The 16758-nt window shown below is 44.0% G+C and overlaps 1 protein-coding gene across 1 annotated transcript in view; it reads right to left on the bottom strand.

Moving 5' to 3' along the window:
• FARP1 (FERM, ARH/RhoGEF and pleckstrin domain protein 1) overlaps window positions 1–16758 on the bottom strand; it is a 178780-nt gene that overhangs the window by 13392 nt on the left and 148630 nt on the right. Inside the window, exons 16-18 of the mRNA XM_026058206.1 lie at window positions 5402–5483; window positions 2366–2603; window positions 35–165 (exon numbers count right to left, since the gene is read on the bottom strand). Of these exons, the coding sequence (XP_025913991.1) occupies window positions 35–165; window positions 2366–2603; window positions 5402–5483 (451 nt within the window). The remainder of the gene's footprint in view (window positions 1–34; window positions 166–2365; window positions 2604–5401; window positions 5484–16758) is intronic.

A 16758-nucleotide genomic window follows, 5' to 3' on the forward strand; every position in this document is an offset into this window, starting at 1 on the left:
GATATCAGACCTTAATTACAGTTCTGTTACTTACCCTTCCTGGGATCACCAGATTGTCTATGCCTATTAGGTCTTTCTTGAGTTCATGCAGCTTCTGGAAGTTCTCCATCTTTATCATATTGCCGTGGAGCTGAGCCACCATTTCAGAAATCTCAGCCAAAGCAGCTAGATAAACAAAACCGGAAAATGCTTATCAAAAACTTGCAAGAATGTTCAGAAAGAGAGCTGGCATTTGTCTGCAGCACACGGCTCAAGAACATTGCCCTCCTGACGTTCTCCCTCCACAGTGTAAGGTTATTCAGCCAGACAAAARAACACACAAACTCTGGCCATCATCTTACTGAGGATGGAGCCCAGTGATGAAAAGCCAGTCTATTTCTTCAGTCAGAAGTTTGCTCTTATTTAAGCCAGAGAAACTTTGTAGGAGTACTCAAGAGTCAATTCACAGCACCAATGAATGGGGTCTTCTAAAGGACTGAATTTCCTAGATCTCTGATTAATCGAGGGATCTTCTACACACTTGAAAAAATGCATCTTTCCCCTCCCTGCAACACACTGTGTCAGCTCCATATTTGAAAACACAGGGAAATGGCAGCGTCATTTCTTGTATGCTCTCAGGCTGTAACACCAATAATGTTGGGTCTTGCCCTCAGCTCCAGCTCACGGACCAGCTCCCTGTGCCACCAAACACACGTGTGTTCATCCCAGCACAAGGGAGGCATCTGGGACCCCTTGGTCCACATAAGCAGGCCACAAACCCCCTGCCCTCAGCTCGCCATTGCCTCAGTGGCCATGGGGCCAAGTTTTTGCCAGCAAATCTCTCCAGGTGCCCAGGGCTCTGCTACTGCCACTTGGCCAGGACTGGGAAGCCTAGGCCTCTTTGGGGTCTACAGACTCCCTTCAGCTAAGGCCCTTGATACATGCATGTGATGGAAGAGGCAAACTCTGAATGGGCCAAACACACTGACTGACTGATTTTGGTACTAGAATAGAAGTTACAGCCGTTAGCATTAAAAAAAAAAAAAAAAAAAAGCCAAGGGAACAGGTAGCAGTGGTTCCTCCTTACTGCTTAATGTGCAGTTCATCCTCCTATTAAATGGAGACCTGTGTTCTGCACTACCCATGGCCCGGTGGGATTCACATCCTCATCTCCCATTTTTTTTGCTTCCTTTGCACTCAGACCTTTAAAAAAAAGCCCCAAACACCTCAGTAAAAGACGTGATCCCAGAGTGACAGTGTCCGACTCACACCTTCCTTCTCATGCTCTCTTAGTCTTGTCCCTACATCCTGTATTTGTGTCCGTTTCTTAACTGGAGCAGGGATCAAACTGTGGTGGTTGGTGCACCCTCCTCATCGTATAGCCTCAGTTAAAAGAAACGAAGGAGCTACTTGCTGCATATTCCAGGAGATGATTCGGGCAGTATCTACATTTAGGCAAACATTTTTACCATGCAAGCCCTTCAATGCCACAGACCGCTGTAGCATTTCCTATTGCCACAGGTCAAGCTGCCCCCATATTTTGTGCTTTGCTTGCTGTGGCTCTCACTGCAAGGCACCGAACCCTCCTGGCTGTACAGAGAACGGAGCCACCCAACTCAGGTCTCTGGCATCCACCACAGGAGCTAACGCCTTGCAGCTGGGAGCCGCAATGCTGGGCATTGCCCCCTGCCCAAGTTCCCCTGTGGGTCTGCGCTGAGCGGTAACTGCACAGATAATACAGTTACTGTTAAATGTGTATTGCTTACGATGGGGGCAGGGGGCAGGAGCAAGAAAAGAGGAAACCAAGACATCAGAAAGAAACTGCAAGCAGTGAGCTCATATCTCGAGAGGAAAATGTCTTTGTGTTTGAGAAAAACATGCTGGCAGCTTTGAGTTCCTAAAATAAATCATGAAAATGGTAATAGAACAAGCTGTATGTCTGGAAAAATAATACTCTTCTTAAAGACATAATAACAGCAGCCATACTGGGACAGATCAAGGGATCACCTGGGCTGATATTCTGCAGTTCCTAGAGGATACCTAGGGAAAGCTAAGAACAAGAAAAGCACATATGATATGTCCCCTGTGCTCTCCCCCAACTTCCCAACTATTCTCAGTTCGAGGGACTTCCTGAACTGGATGTCGTTTCTGTGTATTTAATAACCCTCAATAGATTTCTCTTCCAAATACTTGTCCAGACTATGGCATAATGTGTATTCAAGTGCAGCCTTAATCCTACCATTTCTGGGCTTCTGAGTGCTTGATTTTGCAACTTAATCCTCTTTTTAATGTAAGCTTAAAGAAAAAATTTTTGCTTGTATAGCAGCTCGTATATCTATAACAGATCTGGATGCCATTTCCCAGGAATTAATGTCTTTTCTCTCACCTCTCGAATCCCTGAAGTCTACATGGTTTGGCGGGTAGTGTTTGCAGAATCTCTCCATTATCTGCTTGTAGTGCATGAGCCTGTGCAAAGGCCTGAGCAGGAAGGTATTGAGGGGCAAGTAGCAGACTTTCTGTAGCTCAAAGTCCCTGCAAAAGGTCTCCAGCTTGCGCAAGTTCTTGATCCCATTCTCCAGCTCCACTAAAATCTCGTCGTGCTTCCGCAGGTGAACCGTCAGTTGCTTATAGGCACAAAGAAAGAAGAGCGCACGGTAGAGCTATTAGCAAACACTGTGAGACAGGATTAATAATCATTCATCCGAAACCTACTCCAATACTGTCACAGCAGTTGGGATTTTGCAAACAAAATTGCTGTGCAACACAATGGCTTTGATATGTGCTTAAAAAGAAGAAATGTAATTATCAGTCTGAAGCACACACTCACTCCCCCTCTGTATTGCCTGGAAAACAAAGGTACGTGAGTAAACAAAACTAACAGTCTAGCATCAGGCAAGAAATCCAAGGTCCAAGAGATCATATTAACATAATTCATGCAAGTGGGCACCACAGAGAGAAGACTAGACTACACARATGCAGAGCTGGGAAACAAAATGGGATTTTCTAGGAGGATGAAGGATTAGTTGCCCAAGCTCCCTTCAGTGCTTTTGGAGAGCCGAGATGCAGGCAAGTGGACTTCTAGTTTCTGTTTCCCTGTTATTAAAGAGAAGTGGCATCTCCTGGGAAACTGAACAAACACAAAAATACAGGAGTGGTCCAGCAGAAATGGCTACACCAGCGTTCCCTGTCCTTGGGTTACATCTTCTGCTGAGCACGGTCTCTGTGAAGATACCCCCGGCAGTCGGGGAGTTACACGTCCGCAAGTGAGCGAGGTCCGCAAGAAACAGCAACTTCATTTTGGTCCCTGCATCACAGGCACCTGCGGGTCCCATTTAAAACAACCCAGCAGTATTTTTTGGCACGATTAACAGAGGGGCTTCATGTGTGTTTTGTGCAAGGTGAACTGCTCCTGCAGGACACACCTCTCTGAGCAGCCAAGGAAAGTCTCTCACCGCCTGGGAGAATATTAATAAGCAACAGAAAGGAACTGAGTGTTTATATTGAATGGACTTCAGAAAACAGTTTGAGTTAATCTAAAGCTCATGTGCTGTTTGACACATTTCCAGTTAGCTCCCTCTCTCCTGTGACTTGTGACTTTTTCCTTACCAGAAATGTAATTTCCCTACAACCAAGCTGCTTCCCCCATACACAATGTATTCATTCTGCAAGCCTGTAATTTGGACAACAGGCAAAGAAGCAAAGTCAGAGGGGACCCTCTGGGCTACTGCCGAGGTTGCCCACTAACTGCTTGCTCTTAACTTCTTTCCTGTGTTAATTAAACTAGGAGCGTCAGGTCTTTTAAAAGGTCCCATGATAAACATGTCGAGTTTTAACTAACTTTTCTACTTCCTGTGGAGTTCCTTAAGTCAAACTGGGTTTTGCTTCTCTCCTCTGCATCTCTGTGGTTATTAGCAGTGGTGCTTCTCAAAGCAAATGGCACAAAATCCTCTAATGGGAAAGAGAAAGGCAAAGGAGAAAACATGCAAACAGGTCTAAGTAAAGTGAGGACTGTACCCTTTCGGTAGAGTAGCGCCACAGAARGGCCCACAGACACTGAAGAAGAAATGATTTAATGCTGCAAGGTGCCGAGAGCAGAAGCACAAAYTGCCAGAAGTTTACAGAGATTCCAAAAACTCCTTGTGAAAAGGCATGTTTTTCTTGAGGACAGGCAGGGAGGTAGAAAAGTTCCCCCTGCATTTCTTCCAAGGCATCTGAAATGTGTCTTGAAGGGAAAAAGCAGCTCCTGCTAAGTGCACTGCGGAAAGGGTGAGGCCACTTTGTTGGTGACAAACTCTCTGTGTGTTATAGCTGGGGATTGTAAATCAGGATTTTGACATTCTGTTTTTCCAATTTGCTGTATAATCATTGGCATGTCACTTAACCTCTCTGCATCTCTATCCGTCTCTCTGAAAGATAAGCTTAGTACTAACTGCTATCTCAGGAGAGCTGTAAAGTCTAAACGGCCCTTCCCTCCAGSCAAAGATTCAAGGCTGCTTAAGTGCAGGATGCAGAAGTGGCAAATCACCAAGGAAAGATATCTGAGATTTGCAAAAGCACTTTGAGATGCACACGCCTAAGGTGCAGTGCCATCTTTTGTCAGACACCTAAATACTGATGTACCACATGTGGGCATCCAAGATTATTAGATAATTCCCAAATGGATCGCTAAAGAAAAGATGTCACGCAGATAATAGGACTGGATGCATAGATATATTAATAAGGTTAGCTGTGTGTTATCGGTCTGGACTGCAAAAGTTTGCAGGGTTTCCACAGGCTCTCGTGCCTGTGCTCCGTACTGCTTGTTCCAATGAACAGTAACACGTGACTTCGAAACCGCTACTCCAGGCAGGCTAACAACAGACGCAAAGTCTGCAGAATATTACAGCTAGCTTTACAGCTCATACAGCCACTTTTRCTTTTAGTTTTAAAGGGATCAAAATGAGCTATCATCATTTATTCAAAAATCTTTCATCCAACTTTGTGCTGTAGCGCACAAATAAAAGTTTTCTAGATCGAATCGCTACCAGGTCACGGTCACTACTCATGCGATATCTTAACAGTTACCTTTGCATGCACCTGTATGCGCACTCTGCTTTTGAACAATCGCTTCAGACATGCAAATCTGGAACTTTCCCTAATTGAAAGATTAACAAATTAGAAGTGAAACRCTCCTGAATTTGTGTGCATACTGCTTCTATATTCAGGCAGGGGATTGAGGAAAAGGGGCTGGACAATTTAAAATCAGCAATTCACAAATCTCAGTGCTCACCAAACCCTTGAAACTTTATCAAAGGAAACTTTTATAGTATAAACCTTGATTACAATGGGCAAAAACCAGCATAAAAGGCAACATCATATGAAAATGAAACGCACACTAATACTAATCCATGCCAAAGCTTAATAGTTATAGGATCATTCCTACCTTCATACTCCGAATGTTCTTTAGCATAACATCCCCGATTCTTTGGTAATCTCCTTTAATGTGAGCGTTAGAGCGGCCTTCCCTGTCAGCAACAGAAATATCAGACACTTCAGTCATGCAATATAACTGTGTAATTGCTTGCAAGCACAGAAAGGAACTCAGTAGCTTATTTCTTTCAAAATCTGAAGCTCCCGTGCTCCTTAGTGCAGGAGCACTTGGGGAATCTTCCTGATGGATATTTAATTCCCACGTACAGTAGTACACGCTTCACCCAGCCTGGCTTGTACTCCTCACAATGGAGAGGGTAGGCACTTAAGAGAAGGATTAGATTTTTAAAGAAAATTGCTAGCATTTTTAATGACACCAGAGAAGGCTGGAAATGGCTTGAGAAAAAGCAAGATGTTAAAATGCCATCACAATACATGGACAATTCAGTTAAGAAACAAGTATTGCGCCCTGGAGCAGCACACACAGCTGTTCCCTTCTGAAAAACTTTCTGCTCTTGCCAGGGGTAGTAGAAAAATATCTATGCAGCATCTGTGTTTGACTTGTAAGTGTTATAATTGGCAGGGAACCTTCTTTCAGTGTGTCACTTTTGGTATTAGAAATACAAAATGCTCTCTCCCATCCAGCCAGCTGCACTTGGGTGGGTGCTCCATTTGGGAGAAACCTCGCTTCTGATGAAAATGATATTCTGATGAAAAAGATACCACATGCCGAATGAATCCAAATACCTCTTTTAGAGAATATAGGATGAAAAAATTATGAATATGAGATCCTAATTGTTACAGATCTATTCTAATAAAGTTGGATTTTGAAAAGAAAATCACTAGGGAGAATGATGGGAGTATCACTGCTCCTCCCCTCTCCCCTTTCCAGTCTCTAATATCACATCCAAATTTCCTGCAGTGTGGCTTTTTATGTGCTGTCCTCAATTTTTAAAATTCAGATCAATTCCCACAGCTGAGTACTGAGAGACAGGTCCAGTCCCAGTGTGAACAACTGCAATTCAGCTGAAGAAATGCACTAACTTGGAAGAGGATGGAAATACAATCCAGTTCTGAACGAACCCAAGAACAACAGGACCTCAGTTTTGTGATATCGCTAACGTGTATATTGTTTGTCACCCGTTTGTAGTAGTTCACTCTTTTAAGAAAATCTGATGTGCTGTGAAGGAATTAATGGACGACCAGATGGTAAATCTCTGCATTCCTTAGTAACAGCAATTTAAGCCAGAGAGGTTTCGCACTCACCAAATCACAGAAGATGCAGCTGTTGTTAGGAATATACTTTACCCCAGTAAGACATATGATTTTTTTTTTTTTTTAATCTAGACATTTTTACCTGAATAGATGCATATTCAGACATATTTTTGTTTTTCAAAGATAAATGTGGCTATGCTCATGCTGGATAACCTCTCTACCTGCTTTTCTACCTGGGAAATGGGGCAGGCCCAGGTTAGGAGCCCTGCACAGTCACATCCCCCTTCAAGATACAAAGRGACTCAGCTGATAAACAGGGGATCACTCCATGTTTGCTTGAACAAATTTCCAGTTTCGTAGGCTGTCTTTAATTAGGTCCTATTGTGTTAAGTCTCCCAGGCACTTATATGCCTATTTAAGCATGAAAAATACTGTTCTCAACAAGGCTGTTTATGTTTTTCTGAAATGAAAGGTTACACCAGGGTAGGAGGTTGGGTTGTGTCAATGGTAACTTTAATTAGCTGTACCAGTTTTGCAAAAGCACTACATAAAATAAACATTGCCATTTGCTGCACATAGTCAAAACATGCCTAAGAAATGGTCTATTTTGCAAGGAACAAAAGAGGCACGTATTGACATTACAAGTCTAGAGTTCCCAAATCCTCTGAGGGTAGAAGTCCAACTTCTCTCTCCAGGAGGTTTCTGCCAGTTGTCACCCCTCCTCCCTGTGTTGTTCCCTCCCTGTCCCTTCCCCATCCCCTTTCCCTCCAGCAGCTCTCCCCACTGGGACTTTCTCCGAGGCTGTAGATACAACTTTCCAGCCACTAAAGCTTTACTCAAAGGGGTGCATATCAAAGTGCCCCGACTAAAAACCGCAACCACATGAAGTCCAGGGCAGGAGCGCCACGGTGGCAGCAAGCAAGTGAAAGTCGCCCTCCATCTGTGTGGCCAACACGCAGCATCCCCCCAGAATGGTTCACGCTGCGCAGTTGCACACAATCCCAGAAATGTCAAAGCCAGATGAATTGCACCGCTGCCAGTGACAACATGGTATTCGGCAACTAGCTCTAGGGGAATTCTTGCTTTGTGTGTTACTCTCCAACTCTCTAGCATTGTCAGAATCCCTTTTGATGTGTCTGCATGTGATTTAATCTAAAGGACTTCAGCCGTTCAGCACCTTTCTGGTTTACTGCCAGGATAAACATTAAGGACATCATTACTGACTGCTATTTTTAAATTAGAAAATTGTTTTTTTTTGATCTCAAGGTTACATATAGTTTGGCTGGAATACTCTTTGCCAAGCCAAGCTCGTATCCACTAGCTAACTACTTTCAGTCTGACCCCAGGACTACCGAAGTCATAGCAAGTGCTCCCACCAACTTCGTGAACTTCAGCTAATACTTATGCAGTTGTTCACTGAACAGTCAGGTCCTTATTTCCTAAAAGTTGACTGCCTGCCCCCTCTTCAGCACAGCGGCATGGATGGCTCGCACAGCACCACACCACCTCAGCCTCATGCAAGGCACCACAAATATTCTTCCTTGGGAGCTTCAGCCACGAGTTGGCCCAAGGCTTGTTTCAGCTGTTTGAGGGCTTTCAAGTCTTGTCCTGCATCTTGCCAGAAGAGACAGAGAGGGAGAGACCTGAGTTTCCCGAAAGCAACAGCGTCTCTCCAGCCACTGCCTGGAGAGCGAAGAGCTGAATCACAGCAGAGCCATCAGACCGAGCCAATGGGGACAACCTATGCCGTAAACAGGTGAGTCCTGCTCCAAGAACTAAGAGCTTGACAAAACCCGGAAATAGGAGGGCCCAGTATTGTCCCTTATTCCAACCCTTCTTCCTGCTTTGGTCCTTTATTTCCATGGAAATGCTGCCCCTCAGAACAGAAGTGATTTTTCCACTGTGGATGGTGCATAGGCACGTAGGCTGTGGTGAAGACCAGAGGGGCAGGGGAAGCTGAAGCCAGGCATGGGGATGGCAGGGGAAGAACAGGATGGTTTCACACCTACCTCCTACAACCTGTCCTCTGCTGCAGCCCTGCTGTCTCCCTGGACTCCCCAGCAACCTCCACACTGCACTACCCCCTTCCCCAGCTCCTCACCATGCAAATCCCAAGCAAACAAAAAGAAAAGAAACCCCACGGAAAGGGCACCCCACACCACAGAAGATACAAAAGCAACCCCCAGCCCATCACATGGTGTCTTAGGGCTCCAGCAGCCCGAAACACAGCAGCATGTGAGGGAGAGCTCTCTCCATGGTTTATGCTCTGAATAAAAGCACTCAGCCTCCTGAGGGGGAAGGAGCTGCCCCTTTGTTGTGCATCGATGGCTAAATTGTTCTTCTTGCTCCTGGTTTTCATGGATCACCGTTCAAACATGGTATCTATCTGCCAATGACAAGGGTCAGAGCTGTAAACTCGGGGACTAGCTTCTTACAAATTTTCACAAGGAACTGATTTATGACCCCCAGCTCCACAGAAGACGTAGGAGCTGGTTTTCCCATACTCATAATGCGCCCTCACTCAATCAACATAGCATGGGGAAGTCTAATGCCACTGAAAATGGTGCTGGATAGCAGAGCTATTATTCTGTAAACACGTTCATTTCCCATTTTCTCCAAATAGTCCTCTCCTTTTTAACCATGATGCAAGTGTGCAGCTGCAAGCAAAGAGGAGGAGACTGACTTTTATACCTGATAAGGAACTCAGCGTTGACACTACCTCATATAATGCTAAAAACGGCCACCAGCTTGACTTGTGGAGACTATGCAAGCAGCTAGGTTGGATTTTTGGACTGTGCAAGCTCCTCAGTGTACATCATGGAGAATGAATGAAAGGAAATCCCAGGGTATCAGTCATCCAAAAACACTAGTGGAAGGAACAAAAAACTGACGGGGCTGGTGGGGAGGGAGAAAAGGAAGAAAAAACATCTCAGTACAGATTTTTTTCCAGCTCAATGTAAAAATCTCAGATGCAGCCCTGGGAAGAATGATATTTGCACTGTGTGACCTTCTCTTACATGCTAAGGAACAGTATCTCCCTCCTGGATACTACAGCTTGTCTTTAAGCACTTAGATACTTTTGACTTTTTTAAAGTGCTACGAACTGAAGTTSTAATACCTTAAAATTCCCAATTAAGGCTGCCTTTTTAAAAAATGATTATTTTGCAACTGGAAAAGGAGAKTCGATAAAAGCAAAACATCCTCTTTCTCTCTGATATACTGCTATTACAAAGCGCCACCCAGCACCCTGCCAATTTCAGCCAACACTGTCGTTGTCCTCTCATGCAATAAATGGTACACAAGATGCCTTTCAGAGCATAAACAATAGTATTGCTAAAGCCATCAGAGTTACCCAGAGTTTAGCCTAACCTTAGGGGAGGGCACACACATTTCAAGACTTGTACTTGGGCTGGCTGCCTCCTGCACAAGAAACTCAATCCACGTCAAACCTGCGGTGGTAATGCTTTTAAACAGTAAGAGATCTGAGCAAGTAACGCCGTGTCATGGAAACATACTGAAAACACAATGCGACTTTTATTTATTTTGTAGTGGCACCTCCTCACAGGGAATCCTGGGCACATCTCACTGGAGAGATGAATGTAATGGGACTCTGGGTCTGACCAATGGATCCTGGACTAGCTATTTCTTTCCCATCGTTTCAGACTCACTTGGGTGTAGCACATCTCTACTCTCCAGAAGTAGCCAAGAGTGACTTCAGTAATGCAAATTCTCCTTTCAAAAGTGAGCTAGCTGCAAAATATGTATCTCATTTCTGTAAATAAGACAAAAACACCTTTGTCTTCATTCCTAAAAAAAAAACCAACCTGAGCCCCCAAACAAACATGAACCAGCTGAATAGTTAATACTCTTGCATTTGAGAAGGCAGGAGGTTTTGCTACTGTATTTATATAGACTGCTTATTAGGCTTTTCTGTCTGATCACAAGTACTATTTCCCAAACAAAAAATGGTTAGTAAATCCACATTTAGCTCATTTTCCTACACCTCTCTGGTTTTTATTACASGTTTCCAAACTGGCTTCTTCAAATCCTGGTTAAGCCTCCTCCTTTCATATGTTAAGATCTAAGAGCTTTTTTGCAAATTATCAGCAACACATTTCTCAGCCACATCTGGTAGCACTGAGTAGCCGCTTTCCTCAGAAGTGCCTTCAAACAAGGAGTCAGATTACTGGCTTCCCTGTGAGAAGATAAATCTGCCCGCATTTCTTAAGAGTATGTAATGTTTTTTCTTTCTAGCACACGGATAAGGCCCAGAACACAGATTCACACCTCCTAATAGGGCTTCCTAGGGCAGAAATGGCTATTCTGGCTTTTCCTTCCATTGCTCTCTGCAGCACTTAGCGATCTAGCAAGGGGGTAAATTTATGGCTCTCCATTTGCCTTCTCCTGTCAGAATTTACAGAAGCCAGTTTGGAAACCTGTAATACAAACAACTAAGGAGGCGTGGGAAGATGAGCTCAATTTTTTGGCTGGGATGTAGTGCTTACGGTCCGAATGAATAGCCTGTTAAACAGCTTACCTAAATGAAGGATCAAAACCTAACTAGCTTCTCAAATTCAACTGGCCAGATGCTAACGGAGCATGTCATGCTCTGGCTGTACTGCCAACACTTCTTCCTCCTTACCATAAAATCTCTCAGGCTTTGGGAAATAGAAGCCAGTTTTAAGTCACTGGGATATTCTGCTAGTCAACGTTGATTAGCACACTGAATAGCAAAAAGGCTGGGAACTCCTGGCTCCACAGCACCCAAAGCCTTGCTGAGGAGCAACCTGGATGAGTTCTGGTATCCATGGGTGCCTGACGGACTTCTCCTGGCGCTTGCTAACAGGACAGCCAGCTGTATGCTGTTCCCTCTTCCATCTCTTGCTCTTTCTCCCTCCTCCTCCCCTGCTAGGCAAGAGGGCAGAGCCCCATGTCTGTCTGTCTCTAACCACCAAAGGTCGTTCCTTCCTCTCCCTGAACCACAGGGCCTCAAGTGCGATATTTACCGCTTGCTCCCAGGAACATGGTCGGTGACATGAACAGTGGGCTGAGACCAACCTTCTGATGCTGCACAGTAAAAGCACCGGGAATCTGTTTTCTGTCCAGAAATAAACTGTGGCTGTGAAAAATGCAGCAAATTCCTACATTCTGCAGTTGGCTACTGGTGTCAGCACCAATTCATGTCTTGTTAGAAACATTTCTCAATCTCTGCTAGACACAGAGAGCTGCTGCTCTGAGGAAATGCAATAGCAAAGAGAAAAATGGGTGTATTGTATAAAGAAACAAATCAGACCTGTGAGAATCTAAAATTGGGTCAAAAGGTCACCAGCCCTTCGGATATTCAATAGCAAACACCCTGCCTCTGAAGGCAGGTTCAAACAGTTCAGAAACATGCAAGCAGGCCAGAAATGCTTTTAATACTGCGCACAATCCGAGCTTCTTTGAGCCAAATGCAGAACATCTATAGAGTTTTATTAAACTAAAAGCACAGACATGTCTAACAATTGTTATGAGTGATATTCCTTGGCCTTGCTCTCTTCCCAGCAATTTTGCAGAGCAGCAGCTTCAATGTGATTGAAGTCCCGAGAAAGCCAGAAACGGCTTCCTGCAAGAGCTTCCAACACACAACATGAAGGTCTGAAACAAACCCTAGACATACAACCTGATGCCTACACAGAGCAAGGAGGCTGAACTGCGCTTTAAGTTAATAAAACTCAGCATCTTACCCGCTAGGGGAAAACAGATTATTCCGTGGGGGGTTTCTGCTCTCGGACAAGTTCCCATAACACACCAGAGTAACTAGGGGGTTTCAGCAGCTTGACGAAGTCCACAACCCTTTCGTTCAAAGGTCCTTTTTTCATAGGACACGCAGCCCTTGGAGGAAGGCAGAGCATGTTCACGTCTTGGGATAAGCGTTCCACCTTCCTTCTGCCTTGCCTAGCAAATTAAAAGAGCTGACACAGAAAATTCAGGTTTAAATGAGCTGGCCTGAATTCTGCCAGCATCTGACTGCAGCAGTGCTACCAAGCTCGGTGTCAGCCAGACTCTCGAGGAGCTACACAGCTTCCCAGGCTGCTTTTACAGGCTTTGCAGAGCTCTGTGCTGGCATGGTGGAAAGAACCAAAACCCACTGGCTTAAAACTACCCAGGGCCAAAGATGTAGATACAAGTGTGACAGTTTGGACATACTTCAAACTAAGTGACCTTTAACCACATTGCTGAAAAACTGTTATTCCTTACCACACTGCCACCAGCTTGTTTTTCTGTACACCGAGGGACTGTTTATTTTTGCCGCTCACCATTTAATTAAACTGTAATCTCTACAGGATACAGTTTATTGCTTCCAATTTATCTCGGCATCTGTGGCATAACGTAAAAACACCTACACCTCAAAAATAACACCCTGAAAAGACCTGCCAGCTAATCCACTGCCCTTCCTAATTTGCATATTCAAATGTGCCAGAGCTTTAAAAACAAACCCCATGTACAGCATTGGTATCACATTAGGTAAACCCATGTGCTGGGTTGCAAATTGGATCCAGATCCGGGGCAGGAACATGACTACATTTCTGTCAAATTAATCGGAGCGGATGATACAGAATTCATAGTGGCTTTACACTGACCGTGGGAGAGCAGGCAATAGCTGATCTGACAAAGTCAGAATGAGGTGCCCAGTTGGGACAAAGTTACCCCATCAAAATATTTTTGAACAAGTTTGAAGAAATTTGGATTGCAGAGTAACTTCATAGCAGATTAGCACTTTGTATCATAAAGCTACTACAGTAGGAGCCTTAAAGTGAGGTTTGCTGCTCTGTTAATCCATAACCTTAGAATGCAAGGAAAAGCTGGAAAGCAAAAGGCTTACTCAGCTCTAAAAGATGCTCATTGAAAAGGAGAAACAAAAGAAAAATACAAAAACTCAGCAGCCTAAATATTTGTTATGAGTTTCTTTTTCCAGTGACTCCAGCAGAATTCCCCAGATATCTCACCATCACTTCAGTGCTTGTGTTTGGGGACCTCACAGAGACTGAGGCTCCCAACAGGCTGTAACATTTTGTCCCTTAAAAGCACAGACTGGAAGACATAAAGTCTTATTTGTGATTTCTGAACCTTTTATGGCATTCAAAAGAAAAACCTCCTCTGCATGATCTAATTGCTTCTAAAAGCCACCAGATCTGCCTCCTAAGGTCTCTTCTGAAGAAATATGGATGTGCTAGACTCACACAGCATTAGCCAGGTCTCATCATTCATCAGCTCCCTCTTAGCATCGTTCCATCTCTTCACTGATGGGGGCTGTTGTTGTTCTGTATCTGAATTCCTCACGCCATGCTGGATACCACCAAGATCTCTCAAGTGACTAGAGAACGGCCCCATGTTGTCTGTGCCATTTACAGTTGCAAAGTCAGCTGAAAACATTTTGCTTTTTAAAGTTTTTAAAGCCTTCTTTCCATGTGAAGCATAGAAAGAAGCATCTTAAACTGAGAGGTTGTGTGCCTCAGAATAACTAGGCTTCTTGGAAACGCACTGTCTGTCTACGTGTTTCACCACGGGCTCACTTGGCCTCACATGTGCAAGCTTAGAGAGTTTTTGACTACCAAGAAGCACCCAGGAGTTCTGCAACACCCTTGTGCTTTGTGCCACAGGCATAGAAAGGGAAAGAGCAGCTCTCTACTTCTGTTTCAATATACCTACTTATGTTTCAATATACCTCCAGACACACAGGGCTCAGAGGAAGATGAGACAGAGGACAGGTTGCCAGATGCATGCTGGATAAACCCATATCTAAGAACTGTACTTACTGCCAGGCTGACTAACTCCCTCTCTCTTTTTGGTATTTGCCCATAGGGCATGTCCCAGTGCAGGCAAGAGTTCATCTAAAGGTGAGATATTGGAGTCCCGAAAGAACATGGATCAGAGCATCCACTGCCAAGTTGCATCAGCCTGGAAGGTCTCAGAAATCACATGCTACTTTGGCAATGTGTGAAAACACTGGGACAGCTTCTGGTCCAAACAGTCCCCTATTGCTTACAGACCTGTGTGTCAAAGACATCAGTGCGAGTGAGTAGTCTGGGCAGTTTGACTTGGTACCAACTTCTTTGCCATGCTCCTCTCCTTACATATGTATGCTTTGCATTAGGCCCTTTGATGGGAAACTCAGTTCAAGTCAGGTGTGGTTGGTTTTATCAGCTGCTCTGCCATTAGGATATTTCTCTCTGTTTACTACAAGTCACCTTTCACACAAGGAGCAGTGGTAGGCGGTTATTGCAGCGTAATCCAAGTTTTGAGAAACATCACGTCTGAACAGGAGGTTGACATCCTCCTATAATAACATCAGCAATCAGAAAGATATAGGATGAACCTCTGTTTCAACATGTGCCCTAGGAATCAGCACCCAAATGCACAGCTCTAATCTCCCCTTCTTGATTATCTGATTAAATACTTTTTTATTCTGATAGAACGTAACAAATTCCATATCTATCAGGATAAAATTACCCCCCAGAAAAGATATTTACATAACATATGGCCAAATGTGTCCTCTCTCTCAATTAACCCAAATAAGCCCATCAATCTCACTAGATTAGACTGGTCTGGTGAAGAGCAGAATCCTGCCCTTTACAAACTGCACCAAGCTTCCTTTTCTCACCACATCCCCCACCCCAACTACTGCTAATCCTACAGAATGGTTGGAGAAGCAATCACTGTTTTATAGGATTTGAAAGAGCCTTCCTGGAGTACCTACCATAAATATTTCTTATTGGAAAGCAAGTAACAGGAGTAAGAAAGAACATAGTCCGGATTAAATCGGTAGCAGCCCAAAGGGGGAAAGGGAGATGCAGGCAGAGTTGCTGTGCAGCACATACCTTAGAAGTGAGCTTATGTCAAGTGTCAAGCACAAAGCCATGGATAAGGATGCCAGTTCTAAGAGGCAGTATCACAATCCCCTTTGCCCAGAAAATACCTGGTATCTGGATAACTATCATCAATTGCTACTATATCTTATTTCCTACATATATATGACCTAAACCCTAAAGTCATTTTTACCTGGCAAGGCAGCAAGAAATGGAATAGCTCAGAGAGACCTTGCAAGATAGTCTGTAACATCAGTCATGAGATGCAGAAAGGGAAATTGATATTTAAAAGACCCCTGGAAATCACTACTGGACCCTATATAAACTTCTGACTTCAAAGCATTACATTGAATAATCAAATATAAGCCAGACTTTGTGAACCATTTGGTGTGATTACACTAGCCCTGTACAAAACATATTTCACACATCAGAAAAATGCCACACAGATGGACATGAACTGCAGCTCTGTGCCCAGACAAGATTAAGAGATAGCAAGGATCCTGGAGATGAAGGCACCGATATATTGCTGAGCTTGGATAACACTAGTCTGCACTGTGTTGTGCTCTCAACCAAAGACCTTGCTCATCACATCATAAGAGCTAAATTCATACACTCTTAGATTATGTTTTGCTTTTGTTTTGATTAATTGGTTAAACAGGCATTAAACTGATTAGCATTCATCAGGACTGCCTGCAGGGGTACACAACCTCAGCTTTCATGCAATTTTCCATTGTCACTCTTTTCTAATTGAGAAAGAAGAGCTTTGGCTGCCCCCACTGAAGATAAACCTCCAGTAAATGTCTGCACAGAGCAAGGCAACCTAGTCCAGATGGGTCAAGTCAGAGGGAGGAGAGGGTTTCTGTGTACTGCCTTGGCTCAGATATCACTGGCCAAATGCACTGACTTACAGAGTCCTGCCAGGGAAGAATTACTCATCTTTCAGTTATTTCACAAAACTGCCATGTTTCATTGTCACTATTAAGCTATGGATTGATCGTTTTCAAGACCAATGTCCTCTTCTAATACTCCACCAGTTTGCAGAGTGCACTGTGCACCCTGAGACTGTCAAAGTTGTGGTGCTGCTGAATGATCAATCGCTCTCTAAAATTCCTGTCAGCATATCCCTATTTGACAGAAACATGATTTGGACCTTTGTCTCCCTCTTTATCACTCATGCAGCATGTATTTCAGAAGAGCTGCCATATAGGAATAGTGACATTTGGCAAGAGGAAGCTTCATCCGGTATTATGATCTCATTTACATATGTCCGTACCTCACTGAGAAATCTGAACAATAGACTTTATCA

Source organism: Apteryx rowi, unplaced genomic scaffold (genome assembly GCF_003343035.1).
Source record: "Apteryx rowi isolate R43461 unplaced genomic scaffold, aptRow1 scaffold_144, whole genome shotgun sequence".
Classification (NCBI taxonomy): Eukaryota; Metazoa; Chordata; class Aves; order Apterygiformes; family Apterygidae; genus Apteryx; species Apteryx rowi.